Source organism: Podarcis muralis, chromosome 11 (genome assembly GCF_964188315.1).
Source record: "Podarcis muralis chromosome 11, rPodMur119.hap1.1, whole genome shotgun sequence".
Lineage (NCBI taxonomy): Eukaryota > Metazoa > Chordata > Lepidosauria > Squamata > Lacertidae > Podarcis > Podarcis muralis.
The window spans coordinates 24,308,518-24,328,527 of NC_135665.1; the positions used below are offsets into that span (position 1 = coordinate 24,308,518).

The following is a 20,010-nucleotide window of genomic DNA, read 5'->3' on the forward strand; positions in this document are numbered from 1 at the left end:
AAACTTGCAATCCATCAAGAACAAGGATCACCACCAAATGCTGCCTCTGTCCCTCAAAGCAACCCTCCATGAGAGGGTCCAAAGGCGCAGCTGCAAAAAATAACCCAAGAATCTTGTGGCACCTTAAAAGACTTGAGAAATGTATTGTGTGATGCATCCACGAAAGCTTATTCTATAATAAACTGGTTGGGTTTTCAAGGAGCCCCGAGACTTCCTGAGTCTCCCTTGCCCCTAAGAACCAGCGATTCTAGCCTTGCTTAATCCATGCAAGTGGTTGGGTTGTGCAGCAGCTACAGCCCCAGCGCCGGAGTCCAGTTCCCCCGAATCGCCCAGCAGGGGCCACTGCTGTTCCAGAGCAGCCTCGCCGCCGCCGCCGCCTCCTCAGCTGGCGCTGCTGCCGGCAGGGAAGGTGAAAGGTTGGCAGGAGCAGGAGGGCGGAGGGAAAAGGAAGCGAAAGAACGCCGGCTGGGCAGCCGACCTGGAAACTGACACCGCCGAGGTGCCGAGCAGCTGAGCCACCCCGAGGGGAAGAAGCAGGAGCAGAAGGCGCCGCAAGGGCAGCAGCTCAGACCACCGAGCAGGCTCGGCTCACCGGCGACCCCGACCTGCCTGCCTGCCTGCCTGCCCCGGGGATAGCGCGCGCGCCGCAGCCCTGTCAGGTCCTGGGAGCGAACAGCCGCCGCGCTTGCTTGCCCCGCCTCCCGCCCTCCTGGGCCCGGCAAGGTTGGCCCGTCGGCAGGGGAGCGGAGCTTCGTCCAAGCGAAAGAGAGAGAGAGAGGAGGGCCGGGCGGCGAGGCAGCAGCGCTCGGCTTCTCCTGAGGGGCGAGCCGGAGCGAGGCAGGTGGCGCTTCCGTCGCGCTCGGGGCCGCCAGCGTCGCTCTCCAGCCCCAACTTTGGCGGGCGGAGTTGGGGGGGAGAAGAAGAAGCCGAATAAAAAAGCACCCCCCCACACACCCCGGAGGTCTCTTTCAGGTGGCCGCGTCAGACACCGAGAGCGCCCGGAGCTTCCTTTCCGCGGGAGGAGCACTCGAGAGAAAGACTGGGAAGCTGACTGGGAAGCGCGCGCGGGCTGCTGCTGCTGGTGCTGCTCCCCGGGCAGCTCTGCGCCCAGTCCGGCGCCTCGCTCTCCCCACGCCCTGTCAGGGAGGAGCTGCCCGCTGCCGCTTCTTCTTGGCCCGCTGCAAGGTAACGCGGGGTGCGCGCGTGCGGAAGGGAGGGGTGGTTTATCTATTTGTAGCGCTTTACACAAAGGAGCAGCGCCGAAGCCGGGGGGGGGGGGGGGACGACGACGCGCGGCTACTCAAGCCTTCGCCTCAGGAATAAGGCTCGGGCGGCGAGCCGCGCTATGGCAGCCGGTGCGTAGAGAGACAGAGGAGCGCGCGCCCGGGCACATGTCATTTTCTCAAGTTCTGGAGGCTAGAAAGGAGGGCGGCTGAAGGGCCTTGAGGGAGGTCGTATTCCCCCTGAACCGGGTTGGGGTGCCCACAGCAGGGCTACTTTTACCCACAGGGCTCCTGTGCTCCAAAGGTCAGCGGTTTATCATGGCTGAACCTCGAACAAAGAAGCCCACGGGGACTGAGAGGGGCTTGGACTGCAAACTTTAACCTGTGGAAACTTTTAATTTCGCTCTCTGCTGCCTAGCAACCAATGTCCCCCCCCCCCACCCTCCACATGCAAGAAGAACTTTGGCTTTTTTTGTGGGATGTCTCAACAGGATTATTTTTTTCTCCCTCCTCTAGCACAGCTCCCTCGCCGTATGTGAAGCTGGAGCCTCCTCAACTTGACAAGGCCAAAGAAAAACCTGCTCTCTTCAGGGTTGCTGAGCCATATCATGTATTGTTCGCCGGCGCTGAGTTAATTCGGGGCCCCCCCTTGCCTTCATCTCTTGCTCGCATTTGCCCTCTGACATCAAAGCACGGAGACCGCCATGGGCTGCTTCTGCGCAGTCCCGGAGGAATTTTATTGTGAAGTTCTGCTTCTGGATGAATCCAAGTTGACCTTAACTACCCAGCAGCAGGGGATAAAGGTAAGCAGTGTCTGCCTCCTGCTCTGTTTTCATTGGGGTTTCCCGGACGCTTGCCAGTGGTGCTTGAAATGCTTTGTCTGGAGTTGGGCAATAAGGGGCAAATCTGCATGGAAACATACTGTTCTCAGAGAGTGCCTATCAAAACAGGCTGGCTTCTAATGACCAGGAAATAGACATGTCAAGTGGCATTTACTGTATTTTTCGCTCTATAAGACGCACCAGAGTTTTTGGAGGAGGAAAACAAGAAAAAAAATATTCTGAATCTCAGAAGCCAGAACAGCAAGAGGGATCGCTGCACAGTGAAAGCAGCAATCCCTCTTTCTGTTCTGGCTTCTGGGATAGCTGCGCAGCCTGCATTCGCTCCATAAGACGCACACACATTTCCCCTTACTTTTTAGGAGGGGAAAAGTGAGTCTTATAGAGCAAAAAATACAGTAACTTTGCATCACATTCCATTACCCAAGACGAAGTTGAATGAGTAAAAACCAAGAGGAACATAGAAGTCTTGAAGGTGAACAACGGGGTTTTAAGTGTCGACCGGTTGTCTTGTGGCTTGGGTAGTGTTTATGAAGTATGTTATGTGATGTAATATTATAGAATTTAATAAAAGGAGAAATAACACTTCGGTAACTTTGTCACAGAGGTTTATATACTAGCTGGGTGAGATCTTTTGAAAATGTTTTCCTGGATTCTTTGCTTTATATGATTTGCTTTGCGCTCTGATTTTCAGGAGTTGCAAGGGTGCTTAGCAATCAAAGATCTTACACTGGAAACCAGGCACTTCGAAATATATACATGATCAGCAAAGATATTTTCAGGGTTTGCCTAATAAAATTACACTTGAGGCTTGCATAAGAAGCGCGCTTTTCAAAGGCTCAGAATGCTAGTCTGCACCTGCTGAGGAGTCTGTTACTCACCAGCTCCTTTTAAGCACATTTTAATTCTTAGTGATTTCAAGAAGAACCTTAATTATATTGCTATGTGCTCCATGCTCCTGTTGAAAAGGACGGCTGTAAAAAAGCTTTAACTTTGGATTTATTTATTTATTGAATTTACTGATATTTACTTGCCTACTAAAATGCTTATAACTCAGCTTTTAGGTGGTTCTTAGCACAAGAGCGACAGGGACCAGTTCTCTAAACAGTCATTTGTGGGTCTTGTTCTAATACAGTCTCTGTGGGATTGGGTCAGTATTTCTGCTTGGGGAGGAAGACTATACATGCTAATCTTTTTCTATGTTTGTTTGTTTTTTACTTCATAAGTCATTCAAATACTTATTGTGCATTCTGTTTTATAGAACTGAATGCTGATAGGCCATGTTTCACTAGTAAGGAATCTTCTCTCCTGATGGAGAATAATTTTATATGAATGTTTCTAGAGGGAAAGAGAAGGCGATTGTCTAGGAATTCTAAGTATATATGGCTGTACTGTATTCTCTTGGCTCTTTTGGTGGGTCAACAATATATTGTTATATGCCTTGATTTCTGTGCATGTGCTAGAGTTAGGACTCTAGAAGAAAGGGCTACATGTTTATAATAGTGAAGTTGTTCATCTACAGGCAACTTGCTATAAGAAATAGCCCTTTAACAAGAATTCAGTTTGACTTGTTTGTACACAAGTTTGTAAACAGAGGTTATCTTGAGTATAAAACTGCTTGAAATTGAAGCTGTCTGTGGCAGTTGGAAAATTTTGGCATTCAGTTAAGTGAAAGAAGAACTATTAGGAATTTGGTCTCACTAATTTCAGTGGGACTTATGTACACAGTGCTTAGGTTTTTATGCTAAGAGACGCTAGATTCATTTGTATTTGCTGATCCTGTGACTTTAGTGTAGGAATCTTAGTTGTACACCTAAGGGTCACTTTATGCATTCTTTTTAGGGGGACATCTAAGATGATTTAAGGGTAAACTTTAATATGCAAATATGACCAATATGTGCTTAAATAAGTGGATCATACAGATATTAAAAACTGAGGTTTTGAGTGGAACCAAGCTTGTATTTCTTTGCATTTTGAAAATGGTGGCATATCTATCTAATCTATCTAGTAATGAGTTCTAGTTCAGCAGATTTACATTAGAAAGGTATAAAAGAATGTAGTGATTTATTTTTAATTCATTCCTGGTGTTCAAAGTCTAGAGAATATGTCATACTGAAATGTCAGAATAGAGGCATCATCCCTGCAGCATAGTATCCTTGCAGCACAGAACAGCATAATCTGGGGAGCAGGAGAGCAAGTTAAAGGTTGTTATCTACCTTGCGTACATTGCAAATACAGTAGTTTACAAGTTGGTTGCTAATTGTAGGGATGTTGTTGTTTTATAAACCCTTGCAGTTTTGTCTGAACTTCATATTTGTAAAAATTCAAGTGGTTCATGATAGAAGCAATTTATTCTAAACAGGTGTAACACGTCACAATACTACAATGGATGCAATTTTCATAACTCTTACTAGTTAGAGTTAATTGTTTCTTGGGGATATAGACTTTATTTGTATTGTGTTATGTAGGGAGTTCACCTGTTAGCCAGTTCACCTGTTGACCTTTTGTTAATATGAAACTAGTGGTTCTTTGAATCAGTGCTCCAGGCTAGTACCTGCAGGGCCACTGTGGGGAAAGGATCTGGGTGCTGTGCAAGGGAAGTGTGAGAACATGATTTACACAAAAGTTATTTACTGAAATATTTGAGTATCACGGGGAGAGGGAATTGGGAAGAGTGAACATGGTCCCAAATGCAATAAAAATATGTTGTTGAAGCTACCTGAGGGATTTCTGGACACTTTGAGGAACTGGGATAGGTGCAGTAATTTGCAGAAATGGGCCAGCAAACTGGGCAAAGACAATGCAAGCATGCAAAGTTAAAGTAGATCTGTTAGTGGCTCTGATCATTTTTAGGCTGCGTACAAATGTACCATTTAAATGGTAGGCACCATGTGATCGGCTTGAGCTATCTGATGGTGATTTCACAAATCAGTAGACTGAAGGAACTGCAGCTCACTCTTATGGTATTGAAAAGTGGGATCAGCAGAATGACATCTGCTCACTTGGAAATAAAAACACCTGGGTTGCCATCTTATATCTGGCACACCCCACATAGCTTTAAATCATTTGCTACAGTAGGAGATAAGAAGTGCCATGGTCAGATCACTTCCTGGTGCAACTGGACTTCTCTGCGACCCATCCCCTCTGCAGGGAGGTGGGACCAATTCGGATGGTCCGCCCCCGCCACTTAATGGATCCAAATGGTTTCCAGAGAGTGGTAGGGGATGCTTTATCCCATGTTGATGGCCTTTCAGCTGATTCCCTGGTGGCCCGCTGGAATGTGGAGTTAACCAGGGCTATTGACTGTTTGGCTCCGAAGCGCCCTCTCCGATTGCATGGAGCCCGGACAGCCCCGTGGTTTTCCACGGATCTGAGGGCAATGAAACAATCGTTGAGACGGCTAGAGCGCCGGTGGCGGAGAACTCATTCCGAATCTGACCGGACACAGGTTAGAGCTCAACGTCGAGCCTACCAAGTGGCGATAGCGACGGCGAAGAAGAATTTCTTCACCGCCTCTATTGCATCTGCAGAAAACAGCAGCAGGAGACTTTTTCAGGTGGTTCACAATTTAGCGGAACCACCTGCAACATCGGGGCCCAGTACGGGCCACATGTTCTCCTGCAATGATTTTGCAAAGTTTTTTGCAGATAAAATCGCTCAGATTCGGGAAGAAGTAGACTCCACCGTGGGAGCAGGGCCGGGGCGGGAGAGTGCTAGAGTTCTGTCTAGTCAAGTTGAGTGGGATCAATTCCAATCTGTTACCTCCGAGGATGTGGACAGGCTGCTTGGACGAGTGAAACCAACCACCTGTCTCCTGGATCCTTGCCCATCCTGGCTTATAAAAGCTAGCCGGGAAGGACTGGGCAATGGGCTTCGTGGGGTGGTGAATGCTTCCCTCCGTGAGGGAGCCTTCCCAGACCCGCTGAAAGAGGCGGTTATTAAACCGCTTCTTAAAAAACCATCTTTAGATGCGGCCACGATGGCCAACTATCGCCCAGTCTCAAATCTTCCATTCCTGGGCAAGGTGATTGAGCGAGCGGTTGCCGAACAACTCCAGGCACGCCTGGAAGAAGCGGACCATTTGGATCCCTTCCAGTCGGGATTCAGGCCTCATCATGGGACTGAAACTGCCTTGGTCGCACTGGTTGATGATCTCCGGCGGGCTAGGGACAAAGGTGAGAGCTGTTTCCTAGTTCTGCTGGATCTCTCAGCGGCGTTTGATACCATCGACCATAGCATCCTTCTGGACCGTCTTGAGGGGCTGGGAGCTGGGGGCACTGTTATACAGTGGTTCCGCTCCTTCCTCCTGGGCCGTGTTCAGAAAGTGGTGGTGGGGGATGAGTGTTCAGACCCCTGGGCTCTCACTTGTGGGGTGCCTCAGGGTTCTGTCCTCTCCCCCATGCTTTTTAACATTTACATGCAGCCGCTGGGAGAGATCATCAGGAGGTTTGGGCTGGGTGTTCATCAGTATGCAGATGATACCCAGCTCTACCTCTCTTTTAAATCAGAACCAGTGAAGGCGGTGAAGGTCCTGTGTGAGTGTCTGGAGGCGGTTGGAGGATGGATGGCGGCTAACAGATTGAGGTTGAATCCTGACAAGACAGAAGTACTGTTTTTGGGGGACAGGAGGCGGGCAGGTGTGGAGGATTCCCTGGTCCTGAATGGGGTAACTGTGCCCCTGAAGGACCAGGTGCGCAGCCTGGGAGTCATTTTGGACTCACAGCTGTCTATGGAGGCACAGGTCAAATCCGTGTCCAGGGCAGCTGTTTACCAGCTCCATCTGGTACGTAGGCTGAGACCCTATCTGCCTGCGGACTGTCTCGCCAGAGTGGTGCATGCTCTGGTTATCTCCCGCTTGGACTACTGCAATGCACTCTACGTGGGGCTACCTTTGAAGGTGACTCAGAAACTACAACTAATCCAGAATGCGGCAGCTAGACTGGTGACTGGGAGCGGCCGCCGAGACCATATAACACCGGTCTTGAAAGACTTGCATTGGCTCCCAGTACGTTTCCGAGCACAATTCAAAGTGTTGGTGCTGACCTTTAAAGCCCTAAACGGCCTCGGTCCAGTATACCTGAAGGAGCGTCTCCACCCCCATCATTCTGCCCGGACGCTGAGGTCCAGCGCCGAGGGCCTTCTGGCGGTTCCCTCATTGCGAGAAGCAAAGCTACAGGGAACCAGGCAGAGGGCCTTCTCGGTAGTGGCGCCCACCCTGTGGAACGCCCTTCCAGCAGATGTCAAAGTGATAAATAACTACCTGACATTCAAGAGACATCTTAAGGCAGCCCTGTTCAGGGAAGTTTTTAACATGTGATATTTTATTGTATTTTTGGTTTTTATGGAAGCCGCCCAGAGTGGCTGGGGAGGCCCAGCCAGATGGGCGGGGTATAAATAATAAATTATTATTATTATTATAAATCAGATCCCTCCTGGTTTTGGCCTCTGCCCCTTGCCCCTTTGCTGTGAAGTACAGTGGTACCTCTGGTTATGAACTTAATTTGTTCTGGAGGCCCATTCTTAACCTGAAACCGTTCTTAACCTGAGGTATCACTTTAGCTAATGGGGCCTCCCGCTGCCACCGCTTGATTTATGTTCTCATCCTGAGGTAAAGTTCTTAACCCGAGGTACTACTTCCGGGTTAGCGGAGTCTGTAACCCGAAGTGTTTGTAACCCGAGGTACCACTGTACTGTTTGGAGTGGGAGGTGGGGACACATGACAGAACAATGGGAGAGAATCTGTAGCTGCTACTTCTGCACTGAGGACTTGAAGATATGCATCCAAGTTGCAGATTACATTATTCCCCCACCACATGGCTTGGGATCTGATTCTCCATCCTGCTGTATAGTATTACAGTGTCGAATCAAAATAAATCCCCCCCCCCTCCAGTAGTACCTTAGAGACCAACTAAGTTTGTTATTGGTATGGTATAATTGGAATTACAGTGTGTGAATTAAGCAAACACATGAATGGGGTCAGTGGTTCAGGTCATATCAATATGGTGCGCAAATGCTTTCTTGGAATTACATTGTAGAGACTAGTATATGTGAATGAGAAAGACAAAGAGGATTGCCACCTTGCAACCTGGATATACTCATGTATAGACACACTGGCAGAGGAAGAGGAGTGCGGGGAGAGTGCACTGTCCCCGGCAGTGTGATCCCGGTGGGGTGCCATTGGTGCTGCCCCCCACCCACGCTGGGCGTCACACCCCTGCAGGCGGTGCGCCACGCCTCCAGGATGTGTGCCACCCCCACCCCCGCCTGCTCTCTGCCCCCCGGTGCCGGAGCATGAAACTCCGCCACTGTATAGACACACACGTGTGGTATATAGTCTGGTTACTGTTTCTTTGCTGTGAAGTTCCACACTGCAAGAAAGGATGCGTGAAACCATATGGGCATAACTTGTTACATGGGCAAGAACAAAGTTGTAGACCTAAGTCATCAAGTCCACTTGTGTGTTTGCTTAGTACAGACACTGTTCCCTCCAGTGGTATAGTATTACACAATGAGAAAGCAGCTGCTTGTGTGTAAAAGAGGATTAGATCCAATGATGTCCATGGGATTTGCTTTTGGATAAATCTGCTAAAGATCACAGACGTAAGAAAGTTTACTTAGATGTACTGGCCACAGTAAACAGAAAACTTTCTAGATCAGTCTCCAAAGACATTGACTTGAAAGCACTGATGCTTATGTGCCTGTCCACAGGTGGTTGCAAGTTGCCTGCAGGAAGACTTTTGCTGAACTCTTGTGTCTGCAGCAGATCTTGACATCCTTTTCTATATTGCTGTAGCTTTTGCATTCCAGTTAAGGAGCACTAGGAAGTGAAATAAGTTGCTAGCAGGAGAGGAGAAGAAAAAGAGGTAGCAATGTGGTCTGTCTCAAGAGTAAAATTTTTGGAATTACTGCTTGTCAGAGCTGTCTGGTTAGGATTTAAGTAACCCTTGGTGTCAGCCATAGGTAATTGTGTACCCTGGGAGGACTTTGTATCCATTCTGAAGGTTTTGTGCTTCCTCCACTCATTTTCCCAGGGCCATGTGCTACGGACCTTTAGCCTAGTTATTTTACTGGTTTTTTGGACCTGCTTTCTAGAAAACAACCTGCCTTACTGTTAAAATGGCTCTTGCTTAGCGCCTTTCAAATTCTGTTCTTAGGACCTCTGGAATTCCTTCTTGGGAGTTTCTCAGTGAGAAGATCAGTAATGGTGAACCGGCTTCCCAGAAAGATACCTAGCTTGATCAATAATTGCTGATACTTCCTTTGCAATGTTCAACCTGTGGATGTACTTTGGTTTGTGTCTGATAATGGTAAAGTCTAACAGGTGTTGCAGGCATCATGTATCAACCGAGTGTGTGCTGAGTGGTAAAATGAGCTGAAACCAAAAGAATAAAAAGGAAAAGAAATATGAGGATGACAAAGTATTCCAAATAGTTGCTTTTCTGGAAGATGTGTAGACAGGCATATTGGACACCTGGAAGTCTAGCATCCTTCAGCTTTGGGCCAAGAGTGGCCTTGCACCTCAAGAGCGAGAGCTGCCGTTGAATATCATCAAAGGCTACTTCATAGGCTTCAGACAAAACATCAGTAATAACTGCTGGGCTTCAAATTGCAGCTATCCTTTTGTTATTCAGTTCTTGAACTTCTGTGAGATTGTGCCCAGTGGGACGGAAGAGGTTTCAACAATGCTGCTGCAAATGGGGAACGCATTCAGCACCAATTCTGGCACTTTGGTTGCCCTAAACAGTTCTTCAACAAGGACAAGGACGCAGCTGCAACCCTTTGAATTCTTTTGGTAAGCTGGAGCATGAAAGCTCTTGAGAACTTCCTACAGACTGAAAAGGTGTCTGTGCAGAAGCAGGAATTGCTTATTACTGTGGGATTTACCTATGAATCCCCTTCAGTCCATCACCCAACTGCTGCTAGTTTGCTGAACCACTGTTTTTTACCCAAAACTGATGGCTGCAGGATGAGAAGGTACTGCACAGCTCACGGTTCAACTCCTCCACTAACTTACCAAACCATGACCTTACCTGTGAGATTAGGCGTCCTCTCATTGTTAAGTAAGCAGCTACAGACAGCTACACTTGGAGTCTATTTTTGGTTGCTGGGGATGGGATCATCCTTTGGGAAGGCAGACTCCAAACAAGAGTGTACCAGTAAAAATAGGCAATTGCTGTTGCGGAAACAATTGTTGTAGCAGCAGTATTATTTTGTTGGTGGAAGAGGCATAAGAGAATTGAAGGCAGAGGCCCAGAAGAGCTGGAAGTCTCAGAAACTGGAAGTTATCTGCTGCTGAAGAGGTGGCAAACTGTGACGAAAGCCTGCCTGATGCCCTCCAGAAGTATTTGTCTACAGCTCCCATGGGCCTCAGCCAACATGGAGGACAGCAAAGGCTAGTACAAGGTAGCTGTGTATTTCTGGCACAAGTGGTATTGTTATAACTATCCAATTACAGCTTAAGGTTACATTATCTTTTAAAAACCCCAAAGGACTACAGTCGTAACTTGGCTCCCGAACGCCTTGGCACTCAGACATTTTGGCTCCCGAACGCCGCAAACCTGGAAGTGAGTGTTCCGGTTTGTGAATGTTCTTTGGAACCCGAATGTCCAATGGGGCTACCTGCAGCCAATCAGAAGCCGTGCTTTGGTTTCTGAACGTTTTGGAAGTTGAATAGACTTCCGGAATGGATTCTGTTTGAATTCCAAGGTACGACTGTATATGCAGTGGTATTTTTCTAGAAAAAGAGGTGCCGGAACTCACCATGAACAATTCTCTCATTCTATTAGAATGGCAACGGTGCCCACCTGAGAGGTGCTGGAACTGAGTTCCTGTGAGTTCTCCCTAAAAAAAGCCCAGACTATATGGTGAGTTAGGTTTATGCTCAGAATGACAAACAAAGCCTGTTGGGTGCTGTCACTGCTCACATCCACACCATACATTTAAAGCAGGGGTAGGCAACCTAAGGCCCGTGGGCCAGATCTGGCCCAATAGCCTTCTCAATCTGGTCCATGGACTGTCCCGGAATCAGCATGTTTTTACATGAATAGAATGTGTCCTTTTATTTTAAATGCATCTCTGGGTTATTTGTGGGGCATAGGAATTCGTTCACCCCCCCCCCCCCCGCAAATTATAGTCTGGCCCCCCACATGGTCTGAGGGATGGCGAACCAGCCCACAGCTGAAAAAGGTTGCTGACCCCTGATTTAAAGCACATGGCCTTTCCTAAAGAATCCTAGGAGCTATAATTCTTGGCACCCTGAACGAACTGCAGTTCCTAGGACTCTTTAGGGGGAAGTAATGTACTTTAAATGTATAGTGCGGCTTTGACCACAGACATGTTTTTAGCACCTGGCTAAGACTTTCCTCTTCACCTGGGTGATTGGAGTAATTTGATGCAGCCAAGTCAAGGCTTTATGTTAGTTCAGCTTTGGGCAGCTCTTAAGTTTCCACGCTACCCCGAGGAGGATGGTATTTTATTTTTAATCTATTGATCTGACAGCTTAATTTTTTATTGGCTCTTTTCAACAATTTTGCATGTTTAAAAACTTGATCGCAAAGCTGATTGTAGGACTCCTAGAGAACAGCCCTGTGTTACGCAACTACCAACTAAATAAACATTAATTAATTAATTGCAAAAATTGCAAGCGTAATGTTTCTAATAAGACCATATATCTGCCATAAGGGGATAGCATGAAGCTATGAAAGTTACCACATCTTCTTTGGTTGTTGTACAAATACTGCCTCGGCAATCAAATTGCAAAATACAATACAAAGTATAGTTCATGCCATTTCATAATTCTTTCTTAAGCACAGGAGTCCTGCCAAGAATCGAAGTCCCCTACCCCCCAAGTTAATTTAAGTCTGTTTTCTCATAATTATAATTCCAAAGTTGGTAGCGTTGCAATTTTGCAACTTTCAGTGACACATAGCTGAATATAATTTATTTTGAAGGCGTTTCTAATAATTATAATTCCAAAGTTGTAGCTTTGCAATTTTGCAATTTTCAGTGAGACAAAGCTGAATATAATTTATTTTGAAGGAGTCGGCTTGTATGCAGCCTAAATTTGCTGCTGCTACTACAAAAGTTGAAATTAGGCAAGCAAAAGGAAGATTATTAGATTTAAAAAAACACAATTCTTATGTTTTTTGCTTGCATTAGAATATTACTGTTCATTAAAGCTAGTATAACAGCCTGAGCCAATAACATTATAGCTCAAACCTCAGGCTGACCAGGAGGTAACTTCATTTAAAAATTAATGGGTTTCTGTCATGCTGTCATGCCAGTTTCATTAATTTAGTTAGATGCATCCTGGGAAAATAAAGTGTCTCAATACTCATTCATTATATAGATATTCCATGGAGAATTCAAAATTGCTGGTCTCATCTGTAAAGATGCAGGAAAAATTAGTAATCTATTTCAAATAATGACAGTCGTTTCGAAGAATGGTTAATTTATGAAAAGATTTGCAGGATCTTTTGTTCCTTTTGGTCTTTTCCAGATGAATAACAGAAATGTGGAAAGGCCTGATACTATACCATTCATATATATATGTATGTATAGAAATATATTAAAGTTTGAGATTTCTTACTACTATGCCAAAATTAGAAAGCCTTTTAAAAAAAGATGCTATTTTCCAATCCATATTGCATATCATCAAGGAAAAGAATGAATTAAAGCCTCATATTTCTGATTTAAAAAGCTTGTGCTGATGCAATCAGTCTTTAGTAGAGATGCCCTCACTTTTGAGAAGGCCTGCCTCTGCTGAGATGTTACTACAAAACTTTTGACTTTCATGGAAGGAAATTCCTATTTATCAAATTGAGAGTCACTCCTTGATTGGGCTGTGGCCTGGTAAAAGGTAAAGGTAAAGGTACCCCTGCCCGTACGGGCCAGTCTTGACAGACTCTAGGGTTGTGCGCTCATCTCACTCTAGAGGCCGGGAGCCAGCGCTGTCCGTAGACACTTCCGGGTCACATGGCCAGCGTGACGAAGCTACTCCGGCGAACCGGCACCAGAGCAGCACACAGAACACCGTTTACCTTCCCGCTAGAAAGCGGTACCTATTTATCTACTTGCACTTAATTGTGCTTTCGAACTGCTAGGTGGGCAGGAGCTGGGACCGAATGACGGGAGCTCACCCCGCCGCGGGGATTCGAACCGCCGACCATGCGATCGGCAAGTCCTAGGCGCTGAGGTTTTACCCACAGCGCCTCCCGTGTCCCGGTGGCCTGGTAGAGACCTGCTAACCGAACATGCTAACATCTCAGGAAAGAGAGACAAGAGTATAGGGTTGCTCTCACTACTTCCAGTTAGACTCCACTAGTAGGGGCACTGCCTGGCCAAGCTAATAGGAGTTTGCTAGCGGTTGTCCAGACCCTCCAAGTGCCCCTGTTTTCCAGGGACAGTCCCGGATTTACAGAAGCTGTCCTGGTTTCTGATTTGATCTTGGAATGGCCCGCTTTCCCTTAGGACATCCCTATTTTCATCAGAGAATTGTTGAAGGGTATGGTATTTTCATTGGAGGGTATGTGACCCCCGAGCCAAGGAGATAAGTAACTATACAAACTCTAAAAAACATTTGAAGGCAGCTCTGCACAGGGAAGTTTTTTTAAAAAATGTTTTATTGTGTTTTTATATCTGTTGGAAGTCTCCCAGAGTGGCTGGGGTGACCCAGTCAGATGGGCAGGGTATAAATATTATTATTATGATTAAACAGGATGTTCCTATTTTCATCAGAGAAATGTTGGAGGGTATGTTGGTCTGGGGATGCGGGTGGCGCTGTGGGTAAAAGCCTCAGTGCCTAGGATTTGCTGATCGAAAGGTCGGCGGTTCGAATCCCCGCGGTGGGGTGCGCTCCCGTTGCTCGGTCCCAGCGCCTGCCAACCTAGCAGTTCGAAAGCACCCCTGGGTGCAAGTAGATAAATAGGGACCGCTTACTAGCGGGAAGGTAAACGGCGTTTCCGTGTGCTTTGCTGGCTCGCCAGATGCAGCTTTGTCACGCTGACCATGTGACCCGGAAGTGTCTCCGTACAGCGCTGGCCCCCGGCCTCTTAAGTGAGATGGGCGCACAACCCTAGAGTCGGACACAACTGGCCCGTACGGGCAGGGGTACCTTTACCTTTATGTTGGTCTGGGTAGGCCTCAGGCATACAAATGACAGGGAGAAGATTAAGCTAGAGCCCCTCTTCCTGACACCTGTTTTTCTATGTTGAATGATGTTTTTCTACAGTGAAGCACAGTGAACCTACACCTACAGGTAAAACAGTACAATCAAGACATAGGTATACCACTTCACCTACTGTCTGTAGGAAGTAAGCATAAAAAGGGACTCTCTAGCAGGTATGATTTATGCTGCAAGATGAATGCTGAGGCCTGTGTTACTGTGCAAACCTTTATTGAGGATGGTCTTGAATGACCACTTGACATGTGGTAAAACCAAGCTGTGCTTGGCACACCACAAAAGCTTTCTGGACGATGATAATATTGGCTGAGATAGGTATCTGCACGACACACAACTCAGAAGTGGCTGCTGTGGAACCTTTCCCTCAAAGCTGGTGTCACTTTCATCTACCTGGATGGTGTTTGGGGTAAGGAAAAGCAGGAAGGTCTCTGGACTGCTCAGGTGTCCCAGCAGAGCCAACATGGCCACTTACCTGTTGATACATTGTCCAAGTTCATGGTTGCGTGATACTGATGTTGTGTGGGTGCCTCTGCAGTATTCCCTCACTGTTCTGGTTGCTTCACAAGCACTCTATATGAGATGAACAAAAGATGCTATGCATTGAAGTGGTTGTGTGAACCTGGCCTTGGTAGAGATGAAAAGTAAAGCAGACCATTTTCATTTTTGTATAGGCAATGTGTGCCTATGGGAGTTAGGCACCTTTCAGAATCTCAGCCTTCTTCGTAGAACTTCATGCACCAACATCTGGGATAGGTTTGGCTGTCTATGTTGTTTTATGCATGCTCCAAATACTTGTGAAGTTATTCTATCATTCTTTTGAAAAACAAAATACCAGTCTTAATACAGATTGCTTTCCCCCCCGTACCCAATATTCATAGTCAAAGGCAAGGTAGTCACTGGTACGGTTGGATCATCAATTGCTGATTTGTAGGAGGGAAACTAAATACATCCTAATGAAAACATAAAAGTGGAAGAAGTAAAATAGACGATGAAAGGAAAGTGTTAGTCTGCTGAGATTACTGCTAATATTGTTCAGTAGTACAAATGGAGGAGACTCTTGAGAGTCCCATGGACTGCAAGAAGATCAAACGTATCCATTCTTAAGGAAATCAGCCCTGAGTGCTCACTGGAAGGACAGATTGTGAAGCTGAGGCTCCAATACTTTGGCCACCTCAGGAGAAGAGAAGACTCCCTGGAAAAGACCCTGATGCTGGGAAAGATGGAGGGCACAAGGAGAAGGGGACGACAGAGGACAAGATGGTTGGACAGTGTTCTCGAAGCTACAAACATGAGTCTGACCAAACTGTGGGAGGTAGTGGAAGATAGGAGTGCCTGGCGTGCTCTGGTCCATGGGGTCACGAAGAGTCGGACACGACTAAACGACTAAACAACAACAGTACAAATGGAGCTCGCTATAGGTGTAATTACTGGTAATGAAATGTCTTCTGGACATAAAATTTCTAAAAAAATTATGCTGCAGTCTTACGCTTCATTACAGTTTAGACTTTAGAGAGACTGGTGGCAGCATTTGAGTAGCCACGTAATGTTAATTTGAGCTTCCACCTTGCCTCTCCATATGCTTGTTACGACCTATAACACCATAAAACATCAAAATACTGTCACAGTAAATCATTGTACAGTCACAGCTTAACAACAGTGAAAAATATAGATGTATAAAAAAACAGCCTAATAGTGGTAGCCGTGCCTGAAGGCTATTTTAAATTAAAATGTGTTCCATTATTTTTGAAATCTGAAAAGGAAGTTGCATTGCCACATAACCTCAAAGAGATCATTCGACAGACAGGGAGCAACTGCAGAAAAGTCCCTGCTTCCATTCAAAGAAAGAGGAAAGATAATGACTGTGTTACAAAGATGTCACTGGCTGTAATCCTCAAAACACTTTCGAGGAGATAAATTCCACAAAAAAATATTGATTATACAAATTAGTAGAGCTTACTTCCAAATCAATGTGTTTATGAATGAGGTAGTTATAGAGACAGAAAGAGGATGAGATGAGGTTCAAAAACCACATGCAACATTTATGTTTTACCATTGGCACTCCCAGTCCCCTTTTGTATCACAGTAAGAAACAAGGGGGAGGAACAATTTCAACTGGGGTTGTGTTGCTGTGGGTAAGGTTCTAAATCTTTGCTCCCATGCTGATTTCGATTCTGAACTCCTAGATGCTTTTAGCCGTAGAGGAGAAAGCTGACAAGCATGAGAGATTAAGACTATAAATTCCCTACACAATGAATGGCTTCAGACAAGGTGAATTAAGTTAGGGAATTGGTGTGAGAAACAGTGGTTAGGTTTCTCCCCCTTGTCATGGACCTGATCTAGAGTTATCCCCTTCCACAGTTCCATTTTATAAAATACAGTAAATAGATGTTGGGATTTTCCATTGCAGAAGTCCAATGTCATGTATACTTTGACCTTCAGGGTACACTGAAAGAAGTACAGGAGGTGAAATGTTCTGAGAAGTCTTTCTAGAAAATATTCAATAAAAGTGAGTCCTCGAGATTTGCTCGAGAGGTGCCTCCCACATGACACTCGCTACTCGTCTGTCGTTATTCCAACCCAACACTAGACCCTTTCTCTGAATTAGTATTCATTTGTATGATCTCTTCACATACTTTATTTTATTCTAAGGAGAAGCGTGTTAAGAAAAAGAATGCTTAATGCATAACTGAAGAATTGCATTTCACAGAGTTTAGCCTTGTCATCCTGCCAAGTCAAATGTTGCTGTTTAGTGAATCTGTCTTGATCTGCATCATTAGTGAACATACCCAGCCTTTCCTAAATATTTTTGAAATAGCAACTTATTTGGCTTCCTTCCTAACTTTTTGTGTTTGACCTTGTTTCTGTTAATGCATACTGAAAAGGAAAATGCCTCTCTACGTGCCATAGAGATAACAGTAGAACTCATTAATAGATCAATTAGAGTTGGAAGGTACCCTCAGGGTCATCAAGTCCAATCCCCTATGGTGCAGGAATATGCAGCTGCCCCATACAGGGATCGAACCCGCAACCTTGGCATTATCAGCACCATACTCTAACCAGCTGAGCTATCCAGGCTCTGCAATAACAGTAAGGGCTCTTTGTACATAGTTCTTTAGTGGATGACATCGTTCTTGAATGGTAAACAATTGGTGCATCTGGTAATGCATGTTCCAGTATAACACCAAATACCTCCAAAATCTCCAATATCGGGAAAGGTCAGCACTAAGGAATAATGGTTTCTGCTCATTGTAATATACCAGCATAAAATTAGAAGTCAATAATTTGTTATCACTCTGGAAAGTGCCTTTGTACTAGGGAGTCCAACTCTAAGGAAGTACCGTACTTTCCAAGCAGATAATGAAGTCAGTGATGACTCAGCAAGGGTTGCCTTTTGTGGAAGGAAAGTGTAGTATAAATTAAGTCTTCTTCTTTGGCGATCACTCGTGGCCGAGTAAGATTGACACAGTTTTAACAATGAGTCCATAAGTGACTGTGGAGGCCAGTTCTGGATCTACATGTCCTTTGATGGTGGGGACATAGGATTCTGGGCGGGAGTTGATCATGGTGAGGGTTTGCCAAGCGTACCTTCCTCTTAGCATATTTCTTCCTTTTATCCTGAGTTTGAGCATCCTCAAAGTCCATGACACCTTTAGTAAAGGCTGTTCTCCAGTTGGAGTGCTCACAGGCCAGTGTTTCCCAGTTGTCGGTGTTTATACTACATTTTTAAAGATTTGCCTTGAGAGAGTCTTTAAACCTCTTTTGTTGACCAGCAGCATTACACTTTCCATCTTTAGGTTCAGAATAGAGTAGTTCTAAATTAAGTAACTCTTACTTTGCTTTTCAACTTGGTGCATCATCAACTGCACATATAGTGTGTCAGGGTAAATACTAGAAACATTTAAAAATGAAAGTGTGGATACCTAATTTATCAAAACAAAACAGGAGACTTTCTGGAGACTTTGAAAGTCCATCCTTTCTTAATCCAATGATTAGTACAGTATCAAAATATGGTACCTGGAATTGAAGATTCTTAACTCCTTAGGAAAGTGATTGCTTGGGAATCAGTAACAGTAGCATTGATAATTTGCTGCCAATATGCTTTGGCAAGGTCGAGTTTTGCAAACACTTTGCCCTCAGCAAGAACATTCAGCAGTCAATTAATCACAAGAACTAGATAACGATACTGTTTAAGTGCCTTACAGTGTGCTTGTAAGCTCTGCAGTCTTTCCTTACCATTTGACTTTATTCCTGGCACAATTGTTGTGGTCATTTTAGATTCTCAAGCTGCTATTCAGTTAATTTTGTTTCTTAAGGGCAAAATGTGCATTTCTGTTCTCCAAGCAAAATAGTGTAATGGCTGGATCTTGATATAGCTCTCCTTTTGGAAGCTTTCTTACTGGGCAGCTTGGAAAGCCTGTACTAATGGTATGAACATGTTGGACATAGTGGTGTGAATCAGGTCTTTTCTAGTGGTATGAACTAGGTTCTTTCTAAGAGGCTCTTATGGACTTCCTTCATGTGAAAAATGTGCTCTATTATTGAGCTATAGCTCTTCCTTGAAGTTTATAAGTAGGTGTAAAGTCAATGTGTAAAGGGAGTACAGAATAATATTTGCTGTCCCTGCTCCTAACTTCCAGCATTGTTCCTTTGTGAACAAAGCTACATGTGTTGCAAGATGTAAATGCATATTTGTGCATGTGACTGCAGTGTCCCTAACCCAATCTTATGGCAAGAGCCTTTCTGGGTACAGCTTATGAACATATAGTTTTTTGTTTCCAAAACAATGGTCAACATGTGGAGGTTAGTGGCAAGAATTGCTGGTGATATTCTGTTTCCTTACCACAGGTTGTCCAAAGCAGCTTTAGTTGTTTTGGGCAGACATGTATACATTGATGCACTTAGTTTAGATGACAAATATAGTTGCATACAGATTTGCACTCTGAGCAAAGTGAAAATTTACACTCAGGTATAGATGGAGGAATATTTATTTTCTGATGTTAATTCATTTCAGGTCAGTTCTATGTCTAGATAACAGTTACATTGGTAGAAGTTTTGAATGTGGTGCATCGGAAAGTGATCCATCTGAATATGTTTACCTGGGGACCTTCTGAACAAAGATGTTTTCTTTTATCTAAAAAAAGAGAGAACATATTTGCCTAGCAAGCCTCTGAAGAACTCTGTCTAAGACTGATGAGATTACCTTTGAAGATATGCACAGAATCATTTGCACAATTGAAGTAAGATGTGACAGTGTCATGGAAACAGAAGTATTGACATGTGGTGGAAACATCTTCAAAGAGCAGATGTAAAATCGGGGCCACAATAGACTTGGATCAATCCCAGTGAGAAAAACAAAAAAATACAAAACTCCCCAAACAAAATCTTTGAAGTTTAAACAAAATCTCTGAAATTCTTAAGTCTCACCGTCTTCAGATATTTTCAAGAAAAGAAATGCAAGGCCGTGGATGTTTGGTTGAAAGCTTTTAATTATATGTAGTAATATATTCTCAAGGTGCAAGAAGAAAATAGTTTTAAATTCAGACAGTGTCTTTTATCTCCTCTTCCCTTCGTGTAACGCCTTTCTTCAGAGAATCTTTTCGCTTTCCCTTAATTTACTGCTATTTCTACTCTAAAAGCCCTAGCTAAGATCAGCATCCTTTCATGCAAAGTTTCCACTTTGAACAGATCAGTCAAATGCAGAATGAAAAACAAACAACATAACCCATTGTCTGTGTTTTGCAATGAAGAATATTATAAAGGGGTTAGT

The 20,010-nt window shown here is 44.9% G+C and overlaps 1 protein-coding gene across 1 annotated transcript in view; it reads left to right on the forward strand.

The window, feature by feature from the left end:
• Window positions 1-412: 412 nt before the first annotated feature.
• Window positions 413-20,010, forward strand: part of EPB41L4A (erythrocyte membrane protein band 4.1 like 4A) — a 103,849-nt gene continuing 84,251 nt past the window's right edge. The window contains exons 1-2 of the mRNA XM_028749264.2: window positions 413-1,185; window positions 1,740-2,026. Coding sequence (XP_028605097.2) covers window positions 1,928-2,026 — 99 coding nt within the window. The 5' untranslated portion in view covers window positions 413-1,185; window positions 1,740-1,927. The remainder of the gene's footprint in view (window positions 1,186-1,739; window positions 2,027-20,010) is intronic.